The following is a 23,189-nucleotide window of genomic DNA, read 5'->3' as shown; positions in this document are numbered from 1 at the left end:
GTAGTTGTTGTTTCCGAGGTGATCTATAACAGTAGTTGTTGTTTCCTAGGTGATCTACAACAGTAGTTGTTGTTTCCTAGGTGATCTATAGCAGTTGTTGTTGTTGTTTCCTAGGTGATCTACAACAGTAGTTGTTGTTTCCTAGGTGATCTATAACAGTTGTTGTTGTTGTTTCCTAGGTGATCTATAACAGTTGTTGTTGTTTCCCAGGTGATCTATAACAGTTGTTGTTGTTGTTTCCTAGGTGATATATAACAGTAGTTGTTGTTTCCTAGGTGATCTATAACAGTAGTTGTTGTTTCCTAGGTGATCTATAACAGTTGTTGTTGTTTCCTAGGTGATCTATAACAGTAGTTGTTGTTTCCTAGGTGATCTATAACAGTTGTTGTTGTTTCCTAGGTGATCTATAACAGTAGTTGTTGTTTCCTAGGTGATATATAACAGTTGTTGTTGTTGTTTCCTAGGTGATCTATAACAGTAGTTGTTGTTGTTTCCTAGGTGATATATAACAGTTGTTGTTGTTGTTTCCTAGGTGATCTACAACAGTAGTTGTTGTTGTTTCCTAGGTGATCTACAACAGTAGTTGTTGTTTCCTAGGTGATATATAACAGTTGTTGTTGTTGTTTCCTAGGTGATCTATAACAGTTGTTGTTGTTTCCTAGGTGATCTATAACAGTTGTTGTTGTTTCCTAGGTGATCTATAACAGTTGTTGTTGTTTCCTAGGTGATCTATAACAGTTGTTGTTGTTGTTTCCTAGGTGATCTATAACAGTTGTTGTTGTTGTTTCCTAGGTGATCTATAACAGTAGTTGTTGTTTCCTAGGTGATCTATAACAGTTGTTGTTGTTTCCTAGGTGATATATAACAGTTGTTGTTGTTGTTTCCTAGGTGATCTATAACAGTTGTTGTTGTTTCCTAGGTGATCTATAACAGTAGTTGTTGTTTCCTAGGTGATTTATAACAGTTGTTGTTGTTGTTTCCTAGGTGATCTATAACAGTTGTTGTTGTTTCCTAGGTGATCTATAACAGTTGTTGTTGTTTCCTAGGTGATATATAACAGTTGTTGTTGTTGTTTCCTAGGTGATCTATAACAGTTGTTGTTGTTTCCTAGGTGATCTATAACAGTAGTTGTTGTTTCCTAGGTGATTTATAACAGTTGTTGTTGTTGTTTCCTAGGTGATCTATAACAGTTGTTGTTGTTTCCTAGGTGATCTATAACAGTTGTTGTTGTTTCCTAGGTGATCTATAACAGTTGTTGTTGTTGTTTCCTAGGTGATCTATAACAGTAGTTGTTGTTTCCTAGGTGATCTATAACAGTTGTTGTTGTTTCCTAGGTGATCTATAACAGGAGTTGTTGTTTCCTAGGTGATATATAACAGTAGTTGTTGTTTCCTAGGTGATCTATAACAGTTGTTGTTGTTTCCTAGGTGATCTATAACAGTTGTTGTTGTTTCCTAGGTGATATATAACAGTAGTTGTTGTTTCCTAGGTAATCTATAACAGTTGTTGTTGTTTCCTAGGTGATCTATAACAGTAGTTGTTGTTTCCTAGGTGACCTATAACAGTAGTTGTTGTTTCCTAGGTGATCTATAACAGTTGTTGTTGTTGTTTCCTAGGTGATCTATAACAGTTGTTGTTGTTGTTTCCTAGGTGATCTATAACAGTTGTTGTTGTTGTTTCCTAGGTGATCTATAACAGTTGTTGTTGTTGTTTCCTAGGTGATCTATAACAGTTGTTGTTGTTTCCTAGGTGATCTATAACAGTTGTTGTTGTTTCCGAGGTGATCTATAACAGTTGTTGTTGTTTCCTAGGTGATCTATATCAGTTGTTGTTGTTTCCTAGGTGATATATAACAGTAGTTGTTGTTTCCTAGGTGATCTATAACAGTTGTTGTTGTTTCCTAGGTGATCTATAACAGTTGTTGTTGTTGTTTCCTAGGTGATCTATAACAGTAGTTGTTGTTTCCTAGGTGATCTATAACAGTTGTTGTTGTTTCCTAGGTGATCTATAACAGTAGTTGTTGTTTCCTAGGTGATCTATAACAGTTGTTGTTGTTGTTTCCTAGGTGATCTATAACAGTTGTTGTTGTTTCCTAGGTGATCTATAACAGTTGTTGTTGTTGTTTCCTAGGTGATCTATAACAGTTGTTGTTGTTGTTTCCTAGGTGATCTATAACAGTTGTTGTTGTTTCCTAGGTGATCTATAACAGTTGTTGTTGTTTCCTAGGTGATCTATAACAGTTGTTGTTGTTGTTTCCTAGGTGATCTATAACAGTAGTTGTTGTTTCCTAGGTGATCTATAACAGTTGTTGTTGTTTCCTAGGTGATCTATAACAGTTGTTGTTGTTTCCTAGGTGATCTATAACAGTTGTTGTTTCCTAGGTGATCTATAACAGTAGTTGTTGTTTCCTAGGTGATCTATAACAGTTGTTGTTGTTTCCTAGGTGATCTATAACAGTTGTTGTTGTTGTTTCCTAGGTGATCTATAACAGTTGTTGTTGTTTCCTAGGTGATCTATAACAGTAGTTGTTGTTTCCTAGGTGATCTATAACAGTTGTTGTTGTTGTTTCCTAGGTGATCTATAACAGTAGTTGTTGTTTCCTAGGTGATCTATAACAGTAGTTGTTGTTTCCTAGGTGATATATAACAGTTGTTGTTGTTTCCTAGGTGATCTATAACAGTAGTTGTTGTTTCCTAGGTGATCTATGACAGTTGTTGTTGTTTCCTAGGTGATCTATAACAGTAGTTGTTGTTGTTTCCTAGGTGATCTATAGCAGTTGTTGTTGTTTCCTAGGTGATTTATAACAGTTGTTGTTGTTGTTTCCTAGGTGATCTATAACAGTTGTTGTTGTTTCCTAGGTGATTTATAACAGTTGTTGTTGTTGTTTCCTAGGGGATCTATAACAGTAGTTGTTGTTTCCTAGGTGATCTATGACCTTGGTGTGACGTTCATCACCATCATGGTTGTCTGGGCAGCGTGTTCCGGCCTCGTCTTCTTCAACTGCTTCTTCAACTGGCCCGTGGAACCCTTCCCTGGACCCGAGGACATGGACTATAGGTACACACGAACGCACACAGAAACACAGAAACACACACACACACAGAAACACACACAGAAACACAGAAACACACACACACACACACACACACACACACACACACACACACACACACACACACACACACACACACACACACACACACACACACACACACACACACACACACACACACACACACACACACATAGTAGTAGTAGTAACAGTAATACCAGCCATTAGGGGAGCTACATGTACAGTATTTTCCATCAGTGTGAGGGTAGGGCAGGCTGTATGTTCATGTAATGTGCAGTAGAATGAGCAGTAGAATGTTTAGTGGAATGTGCAGTAGAATGTGCAGTAGAATGTGCAGTAGCATGTGCAGTGGAATGTGCAGTAGAATGTGCAGTAGAATGAGCAGTAGAATGTGCAGTAGAATGAGCAGTAGCATGTGCAGTGGAATGTGCAGTGGAATGTGCAGTAGAATGTGCAGTAGAATGAGCAGTAGAATGTGCAGTAGAATGTGCAGTAGAATGAGCAGTAGAATGTGCAGTAGAATGTGCAGTAGAATGTGCAGTAGAATGTGCAGTGGAATGTGCAGTAGAATGTGCAGTAGAATGTGCAGTAGCATGTGCAGTGGAATGTGCAGTAGAATGTGCAGTAGAATGAGCAGTAGAATGTGCAGTAGAATGTGCAGTGGAATGTGCAGTAGAATGTGCAGTGGAATGTGCAGTGGAATGTGCAGTAGAATGTGCAGTAGAATGTGCAGTAGAATGTGCAGTGGAATGAGCAGTAGAATGAGCAGTAGAATGAGCAGTAGAATGAGCAGTAGAATGAGCAGTAGAATGAGCAGTAGAATGAGCAGTGGAATGAGCAGTGGAATGAGCAGTAGAATGAGCAGTAGAATGAGCAGTAGAATGAGCAGTAGAATGAGCAGTAGAATGAGCAGTAGAATGAGCAGTAGAATGAGCAGTAGAATGAGCAGTAGAATGAGCAGTAGAATGAGCAGTAGAATGTGCAGTAGAATGTGCAGTAGAATGTGCAGTAGATTGAGCAGTAGAATGTGCAGTGGAATGAGCAGTAGAATGTGCAGTACTGTTAAAGGTTAGAGGTCAAGCTCCAGGTCAGCTCAGGAATGTTTAACTGTGTTACATTTACACTGGAATAACACGACTTTCCCTCCCTCCCTCCCTCCCTCCCTCCCTCCCTCCCTCCCTCCCTCCCTCCCTCCCTCCCTCCCTCCCTCCCTCCCTCCCCTCCCCTCCCTCCCTCCCCTCCCTCCCTCCCTCCCTCCCTCCCTCCCCTCCCCTCCCTCCCTCCCCTCCCCTCCCTCCCTCCCCTCCCCCTCCCTCCCTCCCTCCCTCCCTCCCTCCCTCCCTCCCTCCCTCCCCTCCCCTCCCCTCCCTCCCTCCCCTCCCCTCCCCTCCCCTCCCTCCCTCCCTCCCTCCCTCCCCTCCCTCCCTCCCTCCCCTCCCTCCCTCCCTCCCTCCCTCCCCTCCCCTCCCCTCCCCCCCCTCCCTCCCTCCCTCCCTCCCTCCCTCCCTCCCTCCCTCCCTCCCTCCCTCCCTCCCTCCCCTCCCCTCCCCTCCCTCCCTCCCTCCCTCCCTCCCTCCCTCCCTCCCTCCCTCCCTCCCTCCCTCCCCTCCCCTCCCCTCCCTCCCTCCCTCCCTCCCTCCCTCCCTCCCCTCCCCTCCCTCCCTCCCTCCCCTCCCCTCCCCTCCCCTCCCCTCCCCTCCCCTCCCTCCCTCCCTCCCCTCCCCTCCCTCCCTAGTGTGAAGGTAAAGTTCAGTTGGCTGGGTTTTGACCATAAGATCACCGGGAAGCAGTTCTACCACCAGGTGACCACGGTGGGGAAGCGTCTGAGTGTGAGCAACAGTCTGAAGCAGAGAGAGCCGGCCACTAAGGAAGGACACAGACTCTGTCTCTCAACCTTGGACCTGGAGGTCAGCAAAAAAAACAATGAGGAATGTAAGGACCCAGATCTTTCTACAACATTACACAATGTGGCCTCCCGAGTGGCGCCGTGCAATCAGTAGAAACTAAAAAACATGCCACAATATTCTGCCAACTTAAAACAACACAACATACAGGTAACTGCCAAAATACAGGAAACACCAGGATGTTTTAATCGGGCGTTGGGCCGCCAGCCGCCAGAACAGATTCAACGCACCTTAGATTCTACAAGAGTCTGGAACTCTATTGGAGGGATGCAACACCATTCTTCCACGAGTAATTCCATCATTTAATTGTTTTGTTGATGCTGGTGGAAAACGCATGTCTCAGACCCCCGCTCCAGAATCTCCCAGAAGTGTTCAAGTGGGTTGAGATGTGGTGACTGAGACGGCCGTGGCATAGGGTTGACATTGTGTTCATGCTCATCAAACCATTCAGTGACCACTCGTGCCCTGTGGATGGGGGCATTGTCATCCTATGGGGGCATAGACATGGTAGACAAAATAATGGTCAAATGGGGATTTTTAAACAGAACCCTAAAGCATGATGGGAACCTGTGTGGAAGCAGCTGCTTTCAATATACGTTGTGTCCCTCCTTTACTAAGGTAGTTCCATTATTTTGGCAGTTACCTGGACATACCAACATGACACAATGTTCATACAACATAGCAAAACCTTCATTCAATGTTCAAACAACATAGCACAACCTTCATTCAATGTTCAAACAACATAGCACAACCTTCATTCAATGTTCATACAACATAGCACAACCTTCATTCAATGTTCATACAACATAGCACAACCTTCATTCAATGTTCATACAACATAGCACAACCTTCATTCAATGTTCAAACAACATAGCACAACCTTCATTCAATGTTCAAACAACATAGCACAACCTTCATTCAATGTTCATACAACATAGCACAACCTTCATTCAATGTTCAAACAACATAGCACAACCTTCATTCAATGTTCAAACAACATAGCACAACCTTCATTCAATGTTCAAACAACATAGCACAACCTTCATTCAATGTTCAAACAACATAGCACAACCTTCATTCAATGTTCAAACAACATAGCACAACCTTCATTCAATGTTCATACAACATAGCACAACCTTCATTCAATGTTCAAACAACATAGCACAACCTTCATTCAATGTTCAAACAACATAGCACAACCTTCATTCAATGTTCAAACAACATAGCACAACCTTCATTCAATGTTCAAACAACATAGCACAACCTTCATTCAATGTTCAAACAACATAGCACAACCTTCATTCAATGTTCAAACAACATAGCACAACCTTCATTCAATGTTCATACAACATAGCACAACCTTCATTCAATGTTCATACAACATAGCACAACCTTCATTCAATGTTCAAACAACATAGCACAACCTTCATTCAATGTTCAAACAACATAGCACAACCTTCATTCAATGTTCATACAACATAGCACAACCTTCATTCAATGTTCAAACAACATAGTGTAACAGTATAACTTTAAACCGTCCCCTCGCCCCGACACGGGCACGAACCAGGGACCTTCTGCACACATCAACAATCGTCGCCCACGAAGCATCGTTACCCATCGCTCCACAAAGTCCGCGGCCCTTGCAGAGCAAGGGGCAACACTACTTCTAGGTTTCAGAGCAAGTGACGTAACTGATTGAAACGCTATTAGCGCGTACCCGCTAACTAGCTAGCCATTTCACATCCGTTACAATGGCACAACCTTCATTCAATGGTCATACAACAGAACACAGAACACAACAGTGCATAGTACAACATAACACAGTGTACATACAACACCAAACATATACTACAAAAACCTTGAAAACATTTGCCTCCGCTTCTCTCCTTCAGCCCAGTCGTTCATGCAGAGCATCATCAGTCCTCTCTTCATCCTCTCTCTGGTCACCATGTCCATCACTCAGCTGCGTCTCATCTTCTACATGGGAGCCATGAACAACATCCTGGAGGGCCTCAGTGATGGAGACCTCAACACTGGTGGGTAATGCTGCTAGGGCTGGGTGAGCCATGAACAACATCCTGTAGACCTCAACACTGGTGGGTACTGCTGCTAGGGCTGGGTGAGCCATGAACAACATCCTAGAGGACCTCAACACTGGTGGGTAATGCTGCTAGGGCTGGGTGAGCCATGAACAACATCCTAGAGGACCTCAACATTGGTGGGTAATGCTGCTAGGGCTGGGTGAGCCATGAACAACATCCTAGAGGACCTCAACACTGGTGGGTACTGCTGCTAGGGCTGGGTGAGCCATGAACAACATCCTAGAGACCTCAACACTGGTGGGTACTGCTGCTAGGGCTGGGTGAGCCATGAACAACACCCTAGAGGACCTCAACACTGGTGGGTACTGCTGCTAGGGCTGGGTGAGTCATGAACAACATCCTGGAGGACCTCAACACTGGTGGGTACTGCTGCTAGGGCTGGGTGAGCCATGAACAACATGCTGGAGGACCTCAACACTGGTGGGTAGTGCTGCGAGGGCTGGGTGAGCCATGAACAACATCCTGGAGGACCTCAACACTGGTGGGTACTGCTGCTAGGGCTGGGTGAGCCATGAACAACATCCTGGAGGACCTCAACACTGGTGGGTACTGCTGCTAGGGCTGGGTGAGCCATGAACAACATCCTAGAGGACCTCAACACTGGTGGGTACTGCTGCTAGGGCTGGGTGAGCCATGCACAACATCCTGGAGGACCTCAACACTGGTGGGTACTGCTGCTAGGGCTGGGTGAGCCATGAACAACATCCTAGAGGACCTCAACACTGGTGGGTAATGCTGCTAGGGCTGGGTGAGCCATGAACAACATCCTAGAGGACCTCAACACTGGTGGGTACTGCTGCTAGGGCTGGGTGAGCCATGAACAACATCCTAGAGGACCTCAACACTGGTGGGTACTGCTGCTAGGGCTGGGTGAGCCATGAACAACATCCTAGAGGACCTCAACACTGGTGGGTACTGCTGCTAGGGCTGGGTGAGCCATGAACAACATCCTAGAGGACCTCAACACTGGTGGGTAATGCTGCTAGGGCTGGGTGAGCCATGAACAACATCCTAGAGGACCTCAACACTGGTGGGTACTGCTGCTAGGGCTGGGTGAGCCATGAACAACATCCTAGAGGACCTCAACACTGGTGGGTACTGCTGCTAGGGCTGGGTGAGCCATGAACAACATCCTAGAGGACCTCAACACTGGTGGGTACTGCTGCTAGGGCTGGGTGAGCCATGAACAACATCCTAGAGGACCTCAACACTGGTGGGTACTGCTGCTAGGGCTGGGTGAGCCATGAACAACACCCTGGAGGACCTCAACACTGGTGGGTACTGCTGCTAGGGCTGGGTGAGCCATGAACAACATCCTGTAGACCTCAACACTGGTGGGTACTGCTGCTAGGGCTGGGTGAGCCATGAACAACATCCTAGAGGACCTCAACACTGGTGGGTACTGCTGCTAGGGCTGGGTGAGCCATGAACAACATCCTAGAGGACCTCAACACTGGTGGGTACTGCTGCTAGGGCTGGGTGAGCCATGAACAACATCCTAGAGGACCTCAACACTGGTGGGTACTGCTGCTAGGGCTGGGTGAGCCATGAACAACATCCTAGAGGACCTCAACACTGGTGGGTACTGCTGCTAGGGCTGGGTGAGCCATGAACAACATCCTGGAGGACCTCAACACTGGTGGGTACTGCTGCTAGGGCTGGGTGAGTCATGAACAACATCCTGGAGGACCTCAACACTGGTGGGTACTGCTGCTAGGGCTGGGTGAGCCATGAACAACATGCTGGAGGACCTCAACACTGGTGGGTAGTGCTGCGAGGGCTGGGTGAGCCATGAACAACATCCTGGAGGACCTCAACACTGGTGGGTACTGCTGCTAGGGCTGGGTGAGCCATGAACAACATCCTAGATAGAGGACCTCAACACTGGTGGGTACTGCTGCTAGGGCTGGGTGAGCCATGAACAACATCCTAGAGGACCTCAACACTGGTGGGTACTGCTGCTAGGGCTGGGTGAGCCATGAACAACATCCTAGAGGACCTCAACACTGGTGGGTAATGCTGCTAGGGCTGGGTGAGCCATGAACAACATCCTAGAGGACCTCAACACTGGTGGGTACTGCTGCTAGGGCTGGGTGAGCCATGAACAACATCCTAGAGACCTCAACACTGGTGGGTAATGCTGCTAGGGCTGGGTGAGCCATGAACAACATCCTAGAGGACCTCAACACTGGTGGGTACTGCTGCTAGGGCTGGGTGAGCCATGAACAACATCCTAGAGACCTCAACACTGGTGGGTAATGCTGCTAGGGCTGGGTGAGCCATGAACAACATCCTAGAGGACCTCAACACTGGTGGGTACTGCTGCTAGGGCTGGGTGAGCCATGAACAACATCCTGGAGGACCTCAACACTGGTGGGTACTGCTGCTAGGGCTGGGTGAGTCATGAACAACATCCTGTAGACCTCAACACTGGTGGGTACTGCTGCTAGGGCTGGGTGAGCCATGAACAACATCCTAGAGGACCTCAACACTGGTGGGTAATGCTGCTAGGGCTGGGTGAGCCATGAACAACATCCTAGAGGACCTCAACACTGGTGGGTAATGCTGCTAGGGCTGGGTGAGCCATGAACAACATCCTAGAGGACCTCAACACTGGTGGGTACTGCTGCTAGGGCTGGGTGAGCCATGAACAACATCCTAGAGACCTCAACACTGGTGGGTACTGCTGCTAGGGCTGGGTGAGCCATGAACAACACCCTAGAGGACCTCAACACTGGTGGGTACTGCTGCTAGGGCTGGGTGAGTCATGAACAACATCCTGGAGGACCTCAACACTGGTGGGTACTGCTGCTAGGGCTGGGTGAGCCATGAACAACATTCTGGAGGACCTCAACACTGGTGGGTACTGCTGCTAGGGCTGGGTGAGCCATGAACAACATCCTGGAGGACCTCAACACTGGTGGGTACTGCTGCTAGGGCTGGGTGAGCCATGAACAACATCCTGGAGGACCTCAACACTGGTGGGTACTGCTGCTAGGGCTGGGTGAGCCATGAACAACATCCTAGAGGACCTCAACACTGGTGGGTACTGCTGCTAGGGCTGGGTGAGCCATGAACAACATCCTGGAGGACCTCAACACTGGTGGGTACTGCTGCTAGGGCTGGGTGAGCCATGAACAACATCCTAGAGGACCTCAACACTGGTGGGTAATGCTGCTAGGGCTGGGTGAGCCATGAACAACATCCTAGAGGACCTCAACACTGGTGGGTACTGCTGCTAGGGCTGGGTGAGCCATGAACAACATCCTAGAGGACCTCAACACTGGTGGGTACTGCTGCTAGGGCTGGGTGAGCCATGAACAACATCCTAGAGGACCTCAACACTGGTGGGTACTGCTGCTAGGGCTGGGTGAGCCATGAACAACATCCTAGAGGACCTCAACACTGGTGGGTAATGCTGCTAGGGCTGGGTGAGCCATGAACAACATCCTAGAGGACCTCAACACTGGTGGGTACTGCTGCTAGGGCTGGGTGAGCCATGAACAACATCCTAGAGGACCTCAACACTGGTGGGTACTGCTGCTAGGGCTGGGTGAGCCATGAACAACATCCTAGAGGACCTCAACACTGGTGGGTACTGCTGCTAGGGCTGGGTGAGCCATGAACAACATCCTGGAGGACCTCAACACTGGTGGGTACTGCTGCTAGGGCTGGGTGAGCCATGAACAACATCCTGTAGACCTCAACACTGGTGGGTACTGCTGCTAGGGCTGGGTGAGCCATGAACAACATCCTAGAGGACCTCAACACTGGTGGGTACTGCTGCTAGGGCTGGGTGAGCCATGAACAACATCCTAGAGGACCTCAACACTGGTGGGTACTGCTGCTAGGGCTGGGTGAGCCATGAACAACATCCTAGAGGACCTCAACACTGGTGGGTACTGCTGCTAGGGCTGGGTGAGCCATGAACAACATCCTAGAGGACCTCAACACTGGTGGGTACTGCTGCTAGGGCTGGGTGAGCCATGAACAACATCCTGGAGGACCTCAACACTGGTGGGTACTGCTGCTAGGGCTGGGTGAGTCATGAACAACATCCTGGAGGACCTCAACACTGGTGGGTACTGCTGCTAGGGCTGGGTGAGCCATGAACAACATGCTGGAGGACCTCAACACTGGTGGGTAGTGCTGCGAGGGCTGGGTGAGCCATGAACAACATCCTGGAGGACCTCAACACTGGTGGGTACTGCTGCTAGGGCTGGGTGAGCCATGAACAACATCCTAGATAGAGGACCTCAACACTGGTGGGTACTGCTGCTAGGGCTGGGTGAGCCATGAACAACATCCTAGAGGACCTCAACACTGGTGGGTACTGCTGCTAGGGCTGGGTGAGCCATGAACAACATCCTAGAGGACCTCAACACTGGTGGGTAATGCTGCTAGGGCTGGGTGAGCCATGAACAACATCCTAGAGGACCTCAACACTGGTGGGTACTGCTGCTAGGGCTGGGTGAGCCATGAACAACATCCTAGAGACCTCAACACTGGTGGGTAATGCTGCTAGGGCTGGGTGAGCCATGAACAACATCCTAGAGGACCTCAACACTGGTGGGTACTGCTGCTAGGGCTGGGTGAGCCATGAACAACATCCTAGAGACCTCAACACTGGTGGGTAATGCTGCTAGGGCTGGGTGAGCCATGAACAACATCCTAGAGGACCTCAACACTGGTGGGTACTGCTGCTAGGGCTGGGTGAGCCATGAACAACATCCTGGAGGACCTCAACACTGGTGGGTACTGCTGCTAGGGCTGGGTGAGTCATGAACAACATCCTGGAGGACCTCAACACTGGTGGGTAATGCTGCTAGGGCTGGGTGAGCCATGAACAACATCCTAGAGGACCTCAACACTGGTGGGTAATGCTGCTAGGGCTGGGTGAGCCATGAACAACATCCTAGAGGACCTCAACACTGGTGGGTACTGCTGCTAGGGCTGGGTGAGCCATGAACAACATCCTAGAGACCTCAACACTGGTGGGTACTGCTGCTAGGGCTGGGTGAGCCATGAACAACACCCTAGAGGACCTCAACACTGGTGGGTACTGCTGCTAGGGCTGGGTGAGTCATGAACAACATCCTGGAGGACCTCAACACTGGTGGGTACTGCTGCTAGGGCTGGGTGAGCCATGAACAACATTCTGGAGGACCTCAACACTGGTGGGTACTGCTGCTAGGGCTGGGTGAGCCATGAACAACATCCTGGAGGACCTCAACACTGGTGGGTACTGCTGCTAGGGCTGGGTGAGCCATGAACAACATCCTGGAGGACCTCAACACTGGTGGGTACTGCTGCTAGGGCTGGGTGAGCCATGAACAACATCCTAGAGGACCTCAACACTGGTGGGTACTGCTGCTAGGGCTGGGTGAGCCATGAACAACATCCTGGAGGACCTCAACACTGGTGGGTACTGCTGCTAGGGCTGGGTGAGCCATGAACAACATCCTAGAGGACCTCAACACTGGTGGGTAATGCTGCTAGGGCTGGGTGAGCCATGAACAACATCCTAGAGGACCTCAACACTGGTGGGTACTGCTGCTAGGGCTGGGTGAGCCATGAACAACATCCTAGAGGACCTCAACACTGGTGGGTACTGCTGCTAGGGCTGGGTGAGCCATGAACAACATCCTAGAGGACCTCAACACTGGTGGGTACTGCTGCTAGGGCTGGGTGAGCCATGAACAACATCCTAGAGGACCTCAACACTGGTGGGTAATGCTGCTAGGGCTGGGTGAGCCATGAACAACATCCTAGAGGACCTCAACACTGGTGGGTACTGCTGCTAGGGCTGGGTGAGCCATGAACAACATCCTAGAGGACCTCAACACTGGTGGGTACTGCTGCTAGGGCTGGGTGAGCCATGAACAACATCCTAGAGGACCTCAACACTGGTGGGTACTGCTGCTAGGGCTGGGTGAGCCATGAACAACATCCTAGAGGACCTCAACACTGGTGGGTACTGCTGCTAGGGCTGGGTGAGCCATGAACAACATCCTAGAGGACCTCAACACTGGTGGGTACTGCTGCTAGGGCTGGGTGAGCCATGAACAACACCCTGGAGGACCTCAACACTGGTGGGTACTGCTGCTAGGGCTGGGTGAGCCATGAACAACATCCTGTAGACCTCAACACTGGTGGGTACTGCTGCTAGGGCTGGGTGAGCCATGAACAACATCCTAGAGGACCTCAACACTGGTGGGTACTGCTGCTAGGGCTGGGTGAGCCATGAACAACATCCTAGAGGACCTCAACACTGGTGGGTACTGCTGCTAGGGCTGGGTGAGCCATGAACAACATCCTAGAGGACCTCAACACTGGTGGGTACTGCTGCTAGGGCTGGGTGAGCCATGAACAACATCCTAGAGGACCTCAACACTGGTGGGTACTGCTGCTAGGGCTGGGTGAGCCATGAACAACATCCTGGAGGACCTCAACACTGGTGGGTACTGCTGCTAGGGCTGGGTGAGTCATGAACAACATCCTGGAGGACCTCAACACTGGTGGGTACTGCTGCTAGGGCTGGGTGAGCCATGAACAACATGCTGGAGGACCTCAACACTGGTGGGTAGTGCTGCGAGGGCTGGGTGAGCCATGAACAACATCCTGGAGGACCTCAACACTGGTGGGTACTGCTGCTAGGGCTGGGTGAGCCATGAACAACATCCTAGATAGAGGACCTCAACACTGGTGGGTACTGCTGCTAGGGCTGGGTGAGCCATGAACAACATCCTAGAGGACCTCAACACTGGTGGGTACTGCTGCTAGGGCTGGGTGAGCCATGAACAACATCCTAGAGGACCTCAACACTGGTGGGTAATGCTGCTAGGGCTGGGTGAGCCATGAACAACATCCTAGAGGACCTCAACACTGGTGGGTACTGCTGCTAGGGCTGGGTGAGCCATGAACAACATCCTAGAGACCTCAACACTGGTGGGTAATGCTGCTAGGGCTGGGTGAGCCATGAACAACATCCTAGAGGACCTCAACACTGGTGGGTACTGCTGCTAGGGCTGGGTGAGCCATGAACAACATCCTAGAGACCTCAACACTGGTGGGTAATGCTGCTAGGGCTGGGTGAGCCATGAACAACATCCTAGAGGACCTCAACACTGGTGGGTACTGCTGCTAGGGCTGGGTGAGCCATGAACAACATCCTGGAGGACCTCAACACTGGTGGGTACTGCTGCTAGGGCTGGGTGAGTCATGAACAACATCCTGGAGGACCTCAACACTGGTGGGTACTGCTGCTAGGGCTGGGTGAGCCATGAACAACATCCTAGAGGACCTCAACACTGGTGGGTACTGCTGCTAGGGCTGGGTGAGCCATGAACAACATCCTAGAGACCTCTACACTGGTGGGTACTGCTGCTAGGGCTGGGTGAGCCATGAACAACATCCTGGAGGACCTCAACACTGGTGGGTACTGCTGCTAGGGCTGGGTGAGCCATGAACAACATCCTAGAGGACCTCAACACTGGTGGGTAATGCTGCTAGGGCTGGGTGAGCCATGAACAACATCCTAGAGGACCTCAACACTGGTGGGTACTGCTGCTAGGGCTGGGTGAGCCATGAACAACATCCTAGAGGACCTCAACACTGGTGGGTACTGCTGCTAGGGCTGGGTGAGCCATGAACAACATCCTAGAGGACCTCAACACTGGTGGGTACCCCATATGGAAAAGAATCATGACAATCAAATGAGAATGTTGTACGGCAGGAGAAGATTATTGTAACAAAAATCTAATAAGTAATCTGGTAAGGATCTGGTAAAATATGTTTGCCATGTATGTCAGTGGTGTCATTGTATATGTGTTTTCTACATACAGTACCAGTCAAAAGTTTGGACACACCTACTCATTCCAGGGTTTTTCTTTATTTTTACTATTTTCTACCTTGTAGAATAATAGTGAAGACATCACAACTATGAAATAACACATATGGAATCATGTAGTAACCAAAAAAATTGTACACAAATCTAAATATATGTTATATGTGAGATTCTTCAAAGTAGCCACCCTTTTCCTTGATGACAACTTTGCAAACTCTTGGCATTCTCTCAACCAGCTTCATGAGGAATGCTTTTCCAACAGTCTTGAAGGAGTTGCCACATATGCTGAGGACATGTGTGTTTTAAAATGCACCTCTCTTCTTTTCCTCCTCCCTCTGTTCTTTCTCTCTCCTGTAGTGGAGAGAATGGAAGTTGGTAAGACCGCAGGCTTATTAGACTAGTAGAGATACCATCTAACCCTATTGGACTAGATATCACATCTAACCCTATTGGACTAGATATCATATCTAACCCTATTGGACTAGACTAGTAGATATCACATCTAACCCTATTGGACTAGACTAGTAGATATCACATCTAACCCTATTGGACTAGATATCACATCTAACCCTATTGGACTAGACTGGTAGATATCACATCTAACCCTATTGGACTAGACTAGTAGATATAACATCTAACCCTATTGGACTAGACTTGTAGATATCACATCTAACCCTATTGGACTAGACTTGTAGATATAACATCTAACCCTATTGGACTAGACTAGTAGATATCACATCTAACCCTATTGGACTAGACTAGTAGATATAACATCTAACCCTATTGGACTAGACTAGTAGATATAACATCTAACCCTATTGGACTAGACTAGTAGATATCACATCTAACCCTATTGGACTAGACTGGTAGATATAACATCTAACCCTATTGGACTAGATATCACATCTAACCCTATTGGACTAGACTAGTAGATATCACATCTAACCCTATTGGACTAGACTAGTAGATATCACATCTAACCCTATTGGACTAGACTAGTAGATATAACATCTAACCCTATTGGACTAGATATCACATCTAACCCTATTGGACTAGATATAACATCTAACCCTATTGGACTAGATATAACATCTAACCCTATTGGACTAGACTAGTAGATATAACATCTAACCCTATTGGACTAGACTAGTAGATATCACATCTAACCCTATTGGACTAGACTAGTAGATATCACATCTAACCCTATTGGACTAGATATAACATCTAACCCTATTGGACTAGACTAGTAGATATCACATCTAACCCTATTGGACTAGACTGGTAGATATCACATCTAACCCTATTGGACTAGACTAGTAGATATCACATCTAACCCTATTGGACTAGTCTAGTAGATATCACATCTAACCCTATTGGACTAGATATCACATCTAACCCTATTGGACTAGATATCACATCTAACCCTATTGGACTAGATATTACATCTAACCCTATTGGACTAGATATCACATCTAACCCTATTGGACTAGATATCACATCTAACCCTATTGGACTAGACTAGTAGATATAACATCTAGCCCTATTGGACTAGATATAACATCTAACCCTATTGGACTAGATATAACATCCAACCCTATTGGACTAGACTAGTAGATATCACATCTAACCCTATTGGACTAGATATAACATCTAACCCTATTGGACTAGATATAACATCTAACCCTATTGGACTAGTCTAGTAGATATCACATCTAACCCTATTGGACTAGACTAGTAGATATCACATCTAACCCTATTGGACTAGACTAGTAGATATCACATCTAACCCTATTGGACTAGATATAACATCTAACCCTATTGGACTAGATATAACATCTAACCCTATTGGACTAGACTAGTAGATATCACATCTAACCCTATTGGACTAGTCTAGTAGATATAACATCTAACCCTATTGGACTAGTCTAGTAGATATCACATCTAACCCTATTGGACTAGATATCACATCTAACCCTATTGGACTAGACTAGTAGATATAACATCTAACCCTATTGGACTAGATATCACATCTAACCCTATTGGACTAGACTAGTAGATATAACATCTAACCCTATTGGACTAGACTAGTAGATATAACATCTAACCCTATTGGACTAGACTAGTAGATATAACATCTAACCCTATTGGACTAGTCTAGTAGATATAACATCTAACCCTATTGGACTAGACTAGTAGATATAACATCTAACCCTATTGGACTAGACTAGTAGATATAACATCTAACCCTATTGGACTAGATATCACATCTAACCCTATTGGACTAGACTATTTTTTTACATTTTTATTTCACCTTTATTTAACCAGGTAGGCTAGTTGAGAACAAGTTCTCATTTGCAACTGCGACCTGGCCAAGATAAAGCATAGCAGTGTGAACAGACAACAACACAGAGTTACACATGGAGTAAACAATAAACAAGTCAATAACATGGTAGAAAAAAGAGAATCTATATACAATGTGTGCAAAAGGCATGAGGTAGGCAATAAATCGAATAATTACAATTTAGCAGATTAACACTGGAGTGATAAATCATCAGACGATCATGTGCAAGAAGAGATACTGGTGTGCAAAAGAGCAGAAAAGTAAATAAATAAAAGCAGTATGGGGTGAGGTAGGTAAATTGGGTGGGTAGTTTACAGATGGACTATGTACAGCTGCAGCGATCGGTTAGCTGCTCGGATAGCAGATTTTTAAAGTTGTTGAGGGAGATAAAAGTCTCCAACTTCAGAGATTTTTGCAATACGTTCCAGTCGCAGGCAGCAGAGAACTGGAAGGAAAGGCGTCCAAATGAGGTTTTGGCTTTAGGGATGATCAGTGAGATACACCTGCTGGAGCGCGTGCTACGGGTGGGTGTAGCCATCGTGACCAGTGAACTGAGATAATGCGGCACTTTCCCTAGCTTAGCCTTGTAGATGACCTGGAGCCAGTGGGTCTGACGACGAACATGTAGCGAGGGCCAGCCGACTAGGGCATACAGGTCGCAGTGGTGGGTCGTATAAAAGGTGCTTTAGTAACAAAACGGATGGCACTGTGATAAACTGCATCCAGTTTGCTGAGTAGAGTGTTGGAAGCTATTTTGTAGATGACATCTCCGAAGTCGAGGATCGGTAGGATAGTCAGTTTTACTAGGGTAAGTTTGGCGGCGTGAGTGAAGGAGGCTTTGTTGCGGAATAGAAAGCCGACTCTAGATTTGATTTTGGATTGGAGATGTTTGATATGAGTCTGGAAGGAGAGTTTGCAGTCTAGCCAGACACCTAGGTACTTATAGATGTCCACATATTCTAGGTCGGAACCGTCCAGGGTGGTGATGCTAGTCGGGCATGCGGGTGCAGGCAGCGAACGGTTGAAAAGCATGCATTTGGTTTTACTAGCGTTTAAGAGCAGTTGGAGGCCACGGAAGGAGTGTTGTATGGCATTGAAGCTCGTTTGGAGGTTAGATAGCACAGTGTCCAGGGAAGGGCCGGAAGTATACAGAATGGTGTCGTCTGCGTAGAGGTGGATCAGGGAATCGCCCGCAGCAAGAGCAACATCATTGATGTATACAGAGAAAAGTCGGCCCGAGAATTAAACCCTGTGGTACTCCCATAGAGACTGCCAGAGGACCGGACAACATGCCCTCCGATTTGACACACTGAACTCTGTCTGAGAAGTAGTTGGTGAACCAGGCGAGGCAGTCATTAGAAAAACCGAGGCTATTGAGTCTGCCGATAAGAATATGGTGATTGACAGAGTCGAAGGACAGTAATGTCTTTTATCGATGGCGGTTATGATATCGTTTAGTACCTTGAGCGTGGCTGAGGTAGTAGATATAACATCTAACCCTATTGGACTAGACTAGTAGATATCACATCTAACCCTATTGGACTAGATATCACATCTAACCCTATTGGACTAGACTAGTAGATATCACATCTAACCCTATTGGACTAGACTGGTAGATATCACATCTAACCCTATTGGACTAGATATCACATCTAACCCTATTGGACTAGACTAGTAGATATCACATCTAACCCTATTGGACTAGACTAGTAGATATCACATCTAACCCTATTGGACTAGATATCACATCTAACCCTATTGGACTAGACTAGTGGATATCACATCTAACCCTATTGGACTAGACTAGTAGATATCACATCTAACCCTATTGGACTAGACTAGTAGATATAACATCTAACCCTATTGGACTAGATATCACATCTAACCCTATTGGACTAGACTAGTAGATATAACATCTAACCCTATTGGACTAGACTAGTAGATATCACATCTAACCCTATTGGACTAGACTAGTAGATATAACATCTAACCCTATTGGACTAGACCAGTAGATATCACATCTAACCCTATTGGACTAGTTTCAACATCAAACCCTATTGGATTAGACTAATATATATACCATTTAAAACTAGCCTGTCTGTCTCTTTTCTTCCCTAGCCTCACCTGACTAGCCTCTGTCTCTTAGCTTCCCTAGCCTCACCTAAGACTAGCCTGTCTCTTAGCTTCCTTGCCTCACCTAAGACTAGCCTCTGTCTGTCTCTTAGCTTCCCTAGCCTCACCTGACTAGCCTCTGTCTGTCTCTTAGCTTCCCTAGCCTCACCTAAAACTAGCCTCTGTCTCTTAGCTTTCCTAGCCTCACCTAAAACTAGCCTCTGTCTCTTAGCTTTCCTAGCCTCACCTAAAACTAGCCTCTGTCTCTTAGCTTCCCTAGCCTCACCTAAGACTAGCCTGTCTCTTAGCTTCCCTAGCCTCACCTAAGACTAGCCTGTCTCTTAGCTTCCTTGCCTCACCTAAGACTAGCCTCTTGTCTGTCTCTTAGCTTCTCTAGCCTCACCTAAGACTAGCCTCTGTCTGTCTCTTAGCTTCCCTAGCCTCACCTAAAACTAGCCTCTGTCTCTTAGCTTCCCTAGCCTCACCTAAGAATAGCCTGTCTGTGTCTTAGCTTTCCTAGCCTCACCTAAGACTAGCCTGTCTCTTAGCTTCCCTAGCCTCACCTAAGACTAGCCTGTCTGTCTCTTAGCTTTCCTGTTGTTAGCTACTGTCTCGGTTGTATAGACTGCTAACATGTAACATGGGGCGGCTGGTAGCCTAGTGGTTAGAGCGTTGGACTAGTAACTGAAAGGTTGGAAGTTTGAATCCCCGAGCTGACAAGGTACAAATCTGCCCCTGAACAAGGCAGGTAACCCATTGTTCCTAGGCCGTCATTGAAAATAAGAATTTGTTCTTAACTGACCTGCCTAGTTAAATAAAAAAAGAAAACAAATAGTGCAGAGTGGGGTGTGTCTTGTGGAGAGCTACCCTGCTGCAGGGTTTTGTTCCAGCCCTGCTCTAACACACCTCATTCTACTCATCAGCTAATGATCTCTAACAGCTGAATCAGGTGTGTTACAGCAGGGCAGGAGCAAAAGCCTGCACACTCAGTAGGTCTCCACAGGGAGGGTTGGCTACCTCTGCTTTAACCTTAGGTACTGTTAGGTACTGCTAGCATTAAACCCTATCCTTGTCAACAACAAAAAAAATCACGATTGGCTGTTCCCTCTTGGTGACCCGGTTGAACATGACTCTAACAGGGTCACCAGGAGGGATCAGCCAATGAAGTTGGAAGTCCCACCCAGTTGACTACATTACAATTGTGGAAGCCCTCAATGGAGCTGCCAGTGCTAATATGTCCTTTTGGCCACTAGAGACCTCTATATTCTCTATGTTCTCCCCCAACATAGCCCAGTCCTTGACTGCCCTTGCCCTGAGCTAAACCAGTACTAGGTAGCTGCTAGCCTATCATCAGTTACTAGATCTACTACTCATTAACTTACTACAGTAATCATTAATGCTAAAATCCAGGAACTCTATGGATTAACATGGAATAGTTATTTATTAGACTGGCTAATAATCTGTTCTCTTTCTCTCCCCCTCTTTCTCTGTGTCTCTGTCCCATCTCTCTCTCTCTCTCTCTCTCTCTCTCTCTCTCTCTCTCTCTCTCTCTCTCTCTCTCTCTCTCTCCTCCCGCTCTCTCCCTCTCTCTCTCTCTCTCTCTCTCTCTCTCTCTCCTCTCTCCTCTCTCCTCCATCCTCCCTCCTCTCCCTCTCTCTCTCTCTCCCTCTCTCTCGCTCTCTCTCTCTCTCTCTCCTCTCTCCTCTCTCCTCCATCCTCCCTCCTCTCCCTCTCTCTCTCTCCTCCCTCTCTATCTCTCCTCTATCTCTCCTCTCACCTCTCTCTCTCTCTCCTCCTCTCTCTGTCTCTCTCTCTCCCTCCTCCTCTCTCTCTCCTCCCTCCTCTCTCTCTCCTCTCTCCTCCCTCCTCCCTCCTCCCTCCCTCCCCTCTCTCTCTCTCTCTCTCTCTCTCTCTCTCTCTCTCTCCTCCCTCCTCTCTTTCTCTCTATCTCTCTCTCCTCTCTCCTCTCGCTCTCCTCTCTCTCTCTCCTCTCTCCTCTCTCCTCTCTCCTCCATCCTCTCTCCTCTCTCTCTCTCTCTCCTCTCTCTCCTCTCTCCTCTCTCCTCTCTCCTCTCTCCTCCATCCTCTCTCCTCTCTCTCTCTCTCTCTCCTCTCTCGCCTCTCTCCTCCCTCCTCTCTCCCCCCTCCTCTCTCCTCCCTTCTCCCTCCTCTCTCCACAGTCAGTTTGTACTCCTCTATCTTCGGCATGCTGCAGCTACTGTGTCTGATGACGACTCCTGTGATTGGTCAGATTATGGACTGGAAGTTGAAGGACTGTGAAGATGCAGAGGGGGAGGAGGAACCGTGCAGCAAGTAAATTACTATGTCACCTATACCTTACATCCTAACCCCTAGGCCCTACAGAACATTTCAGAGGCACAAAGATCATACCTCCAAAACATTCTAATTTACATTATTCATTATTCACATTATTCACCATTGGGCACAACATATTCTGAAACACAACCAAAACAAACAGAAAATGCTTCCAGCAAGTTTGTAGAGTCACAAGCTTGGTGTAGTCATTGCGTGCTAGGAATGTGGGACCAATTACTAAACTTTTGACTACTTGAATAAACTATAAGTGAATTTGTTCAAATACTTACGATACCTTTAAGTGGGGGGGGGGGGGGGGGGGGGGGGGGGGGGGGGGGTGGGGGGGAGCCAGATACATAAAGTGCTTTCATTTAAATGCTCAAACAAATGCTGTAGTATAGCCAGCCAGCATAGTAAGTTAAGTCACTAGCCCTTACCCTCTATGGGGATCTGAGAGGTTTGGATAAGGGTCCCTAGGGCTTAAGGGTTGATGAGAGGTGATCTCTTGATAGCATGATGTCTGTGTGATGGGATGTTGAGTATAAGATCGGACCTCCTCTCCCCTCTCGAACCCTAACCTCCTCAGGGACCAGCTCAAGGCCAAGCCCAGAGACAGACAGATCCAGAAGGTGACCAATGCAATGCGAGCGTTCATCCTGACCAACGTCCTATTGGTGGGATTCGGCATCACCTGCCTGGTGCCCAACCTCCCACTGCAGGTAAGTGCTCCATCAAGCTATCACTCAAACTAGTCGCCGCCTCCTCACCTTCTCCTGGCCAATCAGCAGTAGCTGTCCAGGACCAAAATTGGTGACAGCTGATGTAGGAATGAGATGTGAGTGGTGCTCTGTCGCCACCTATAGGCCTTCAAGTGGATCTACAGCTAGACACCACCACTACTCTCTATAGCAGACAGCATCACACCCTAGCCCCTACACCAGGCCTGGGCAAAGGCCGGCCCGGGGGCCGTATGTGGCCCGCGATCTGATTCAATACAGCCCAGGGAATCATGCTCAGATCACATGAAGAATTTGCGATAGTAAAGTTTTGAAAAATGTATTTGTTATTCAAATTAAAAGCCCAATGAATAGTCACCTTTGTGTAATGATTTAACTCCCACCGCTTCTGGGACATTTATTTTGAAGGCACGTATAGATAACAACTGCACGAGGACAGACAAGCCGACACACACGTCACAGTTATAAATAGTAGCTAGCTAGAAATTGCGCAAAAATGAGTTTTTCAAAGAAAAGGAAAGTAGACAATGAATGTAGGGTGTTCCAGCAAGTGTGGATATGTCTTCATTGAGGTATCAGGGAAAGCTGTGTGCAAAGTGTGCAAAGAGAGCATCGCTGTCTTGAAAGATTAGAACTTGTCCCGACACTTCCAGACGAAGCATGCAGAGAAATATAGGAATTTCTTCTGAGCAGAGGGCAAGAGCATCGAAAGAGTTGCTTTCTCAGTTGCAAAAGCAGCAAGGACTTTTCATAAAACT

At 47.4% G+C, this 23,189-nt stretch overlaps 1 protein-coding gene across 1 annotated transcript in view; it reads left to right on the top strand.

The window, feature by feature from the left end:
• LOC129867911 (large neutral amino acids transporter small subunit 4-like) overlaps positions 1-23,189 on the top strand; it is a gene marked incomplete in the record, with an annotated part of 86,320 nt that overhangs the window by 52,221 nt on the left and 10,910 nt on the right. The window contains 6 exon segments of the mRNA XM_055941391.1: positions 2,924-3,057; positions 4,809-5,005; positions 6,870-7,013; positions 15,283-15,300; positions 21,559-21,691; positions 22,281-22,413. Of these exon segments, the coding sequence (XP_055797366.1) occupies positions 2,924-3,057; positions 4,809-5,005; positions 6,870-7,013; positions 15,283-15,300; positions 21,559-21,691; positions 22,281-22,413 (759 nt within the window).

This window comes from Salvelinus fontinalis, chromosome 13 (genome assembly GCF_029448725.1).
Source record: "Salvelinus fontinalis isolate EN_2023a chromosome 13, ASM2944872v1, whole genome shotgun sequence".
NCBI lineage: Eukaryota > Metazoa > Chordata > Actinopteri > Salmoniformes > Salmonidae > Salvelinus > Salvelinus fontinalis.
The sequence above is the reverse complement of the archived record's forward strand: the minus strand, read 5'-3'. Positions and strand labels throughout refer to the sequence as shown.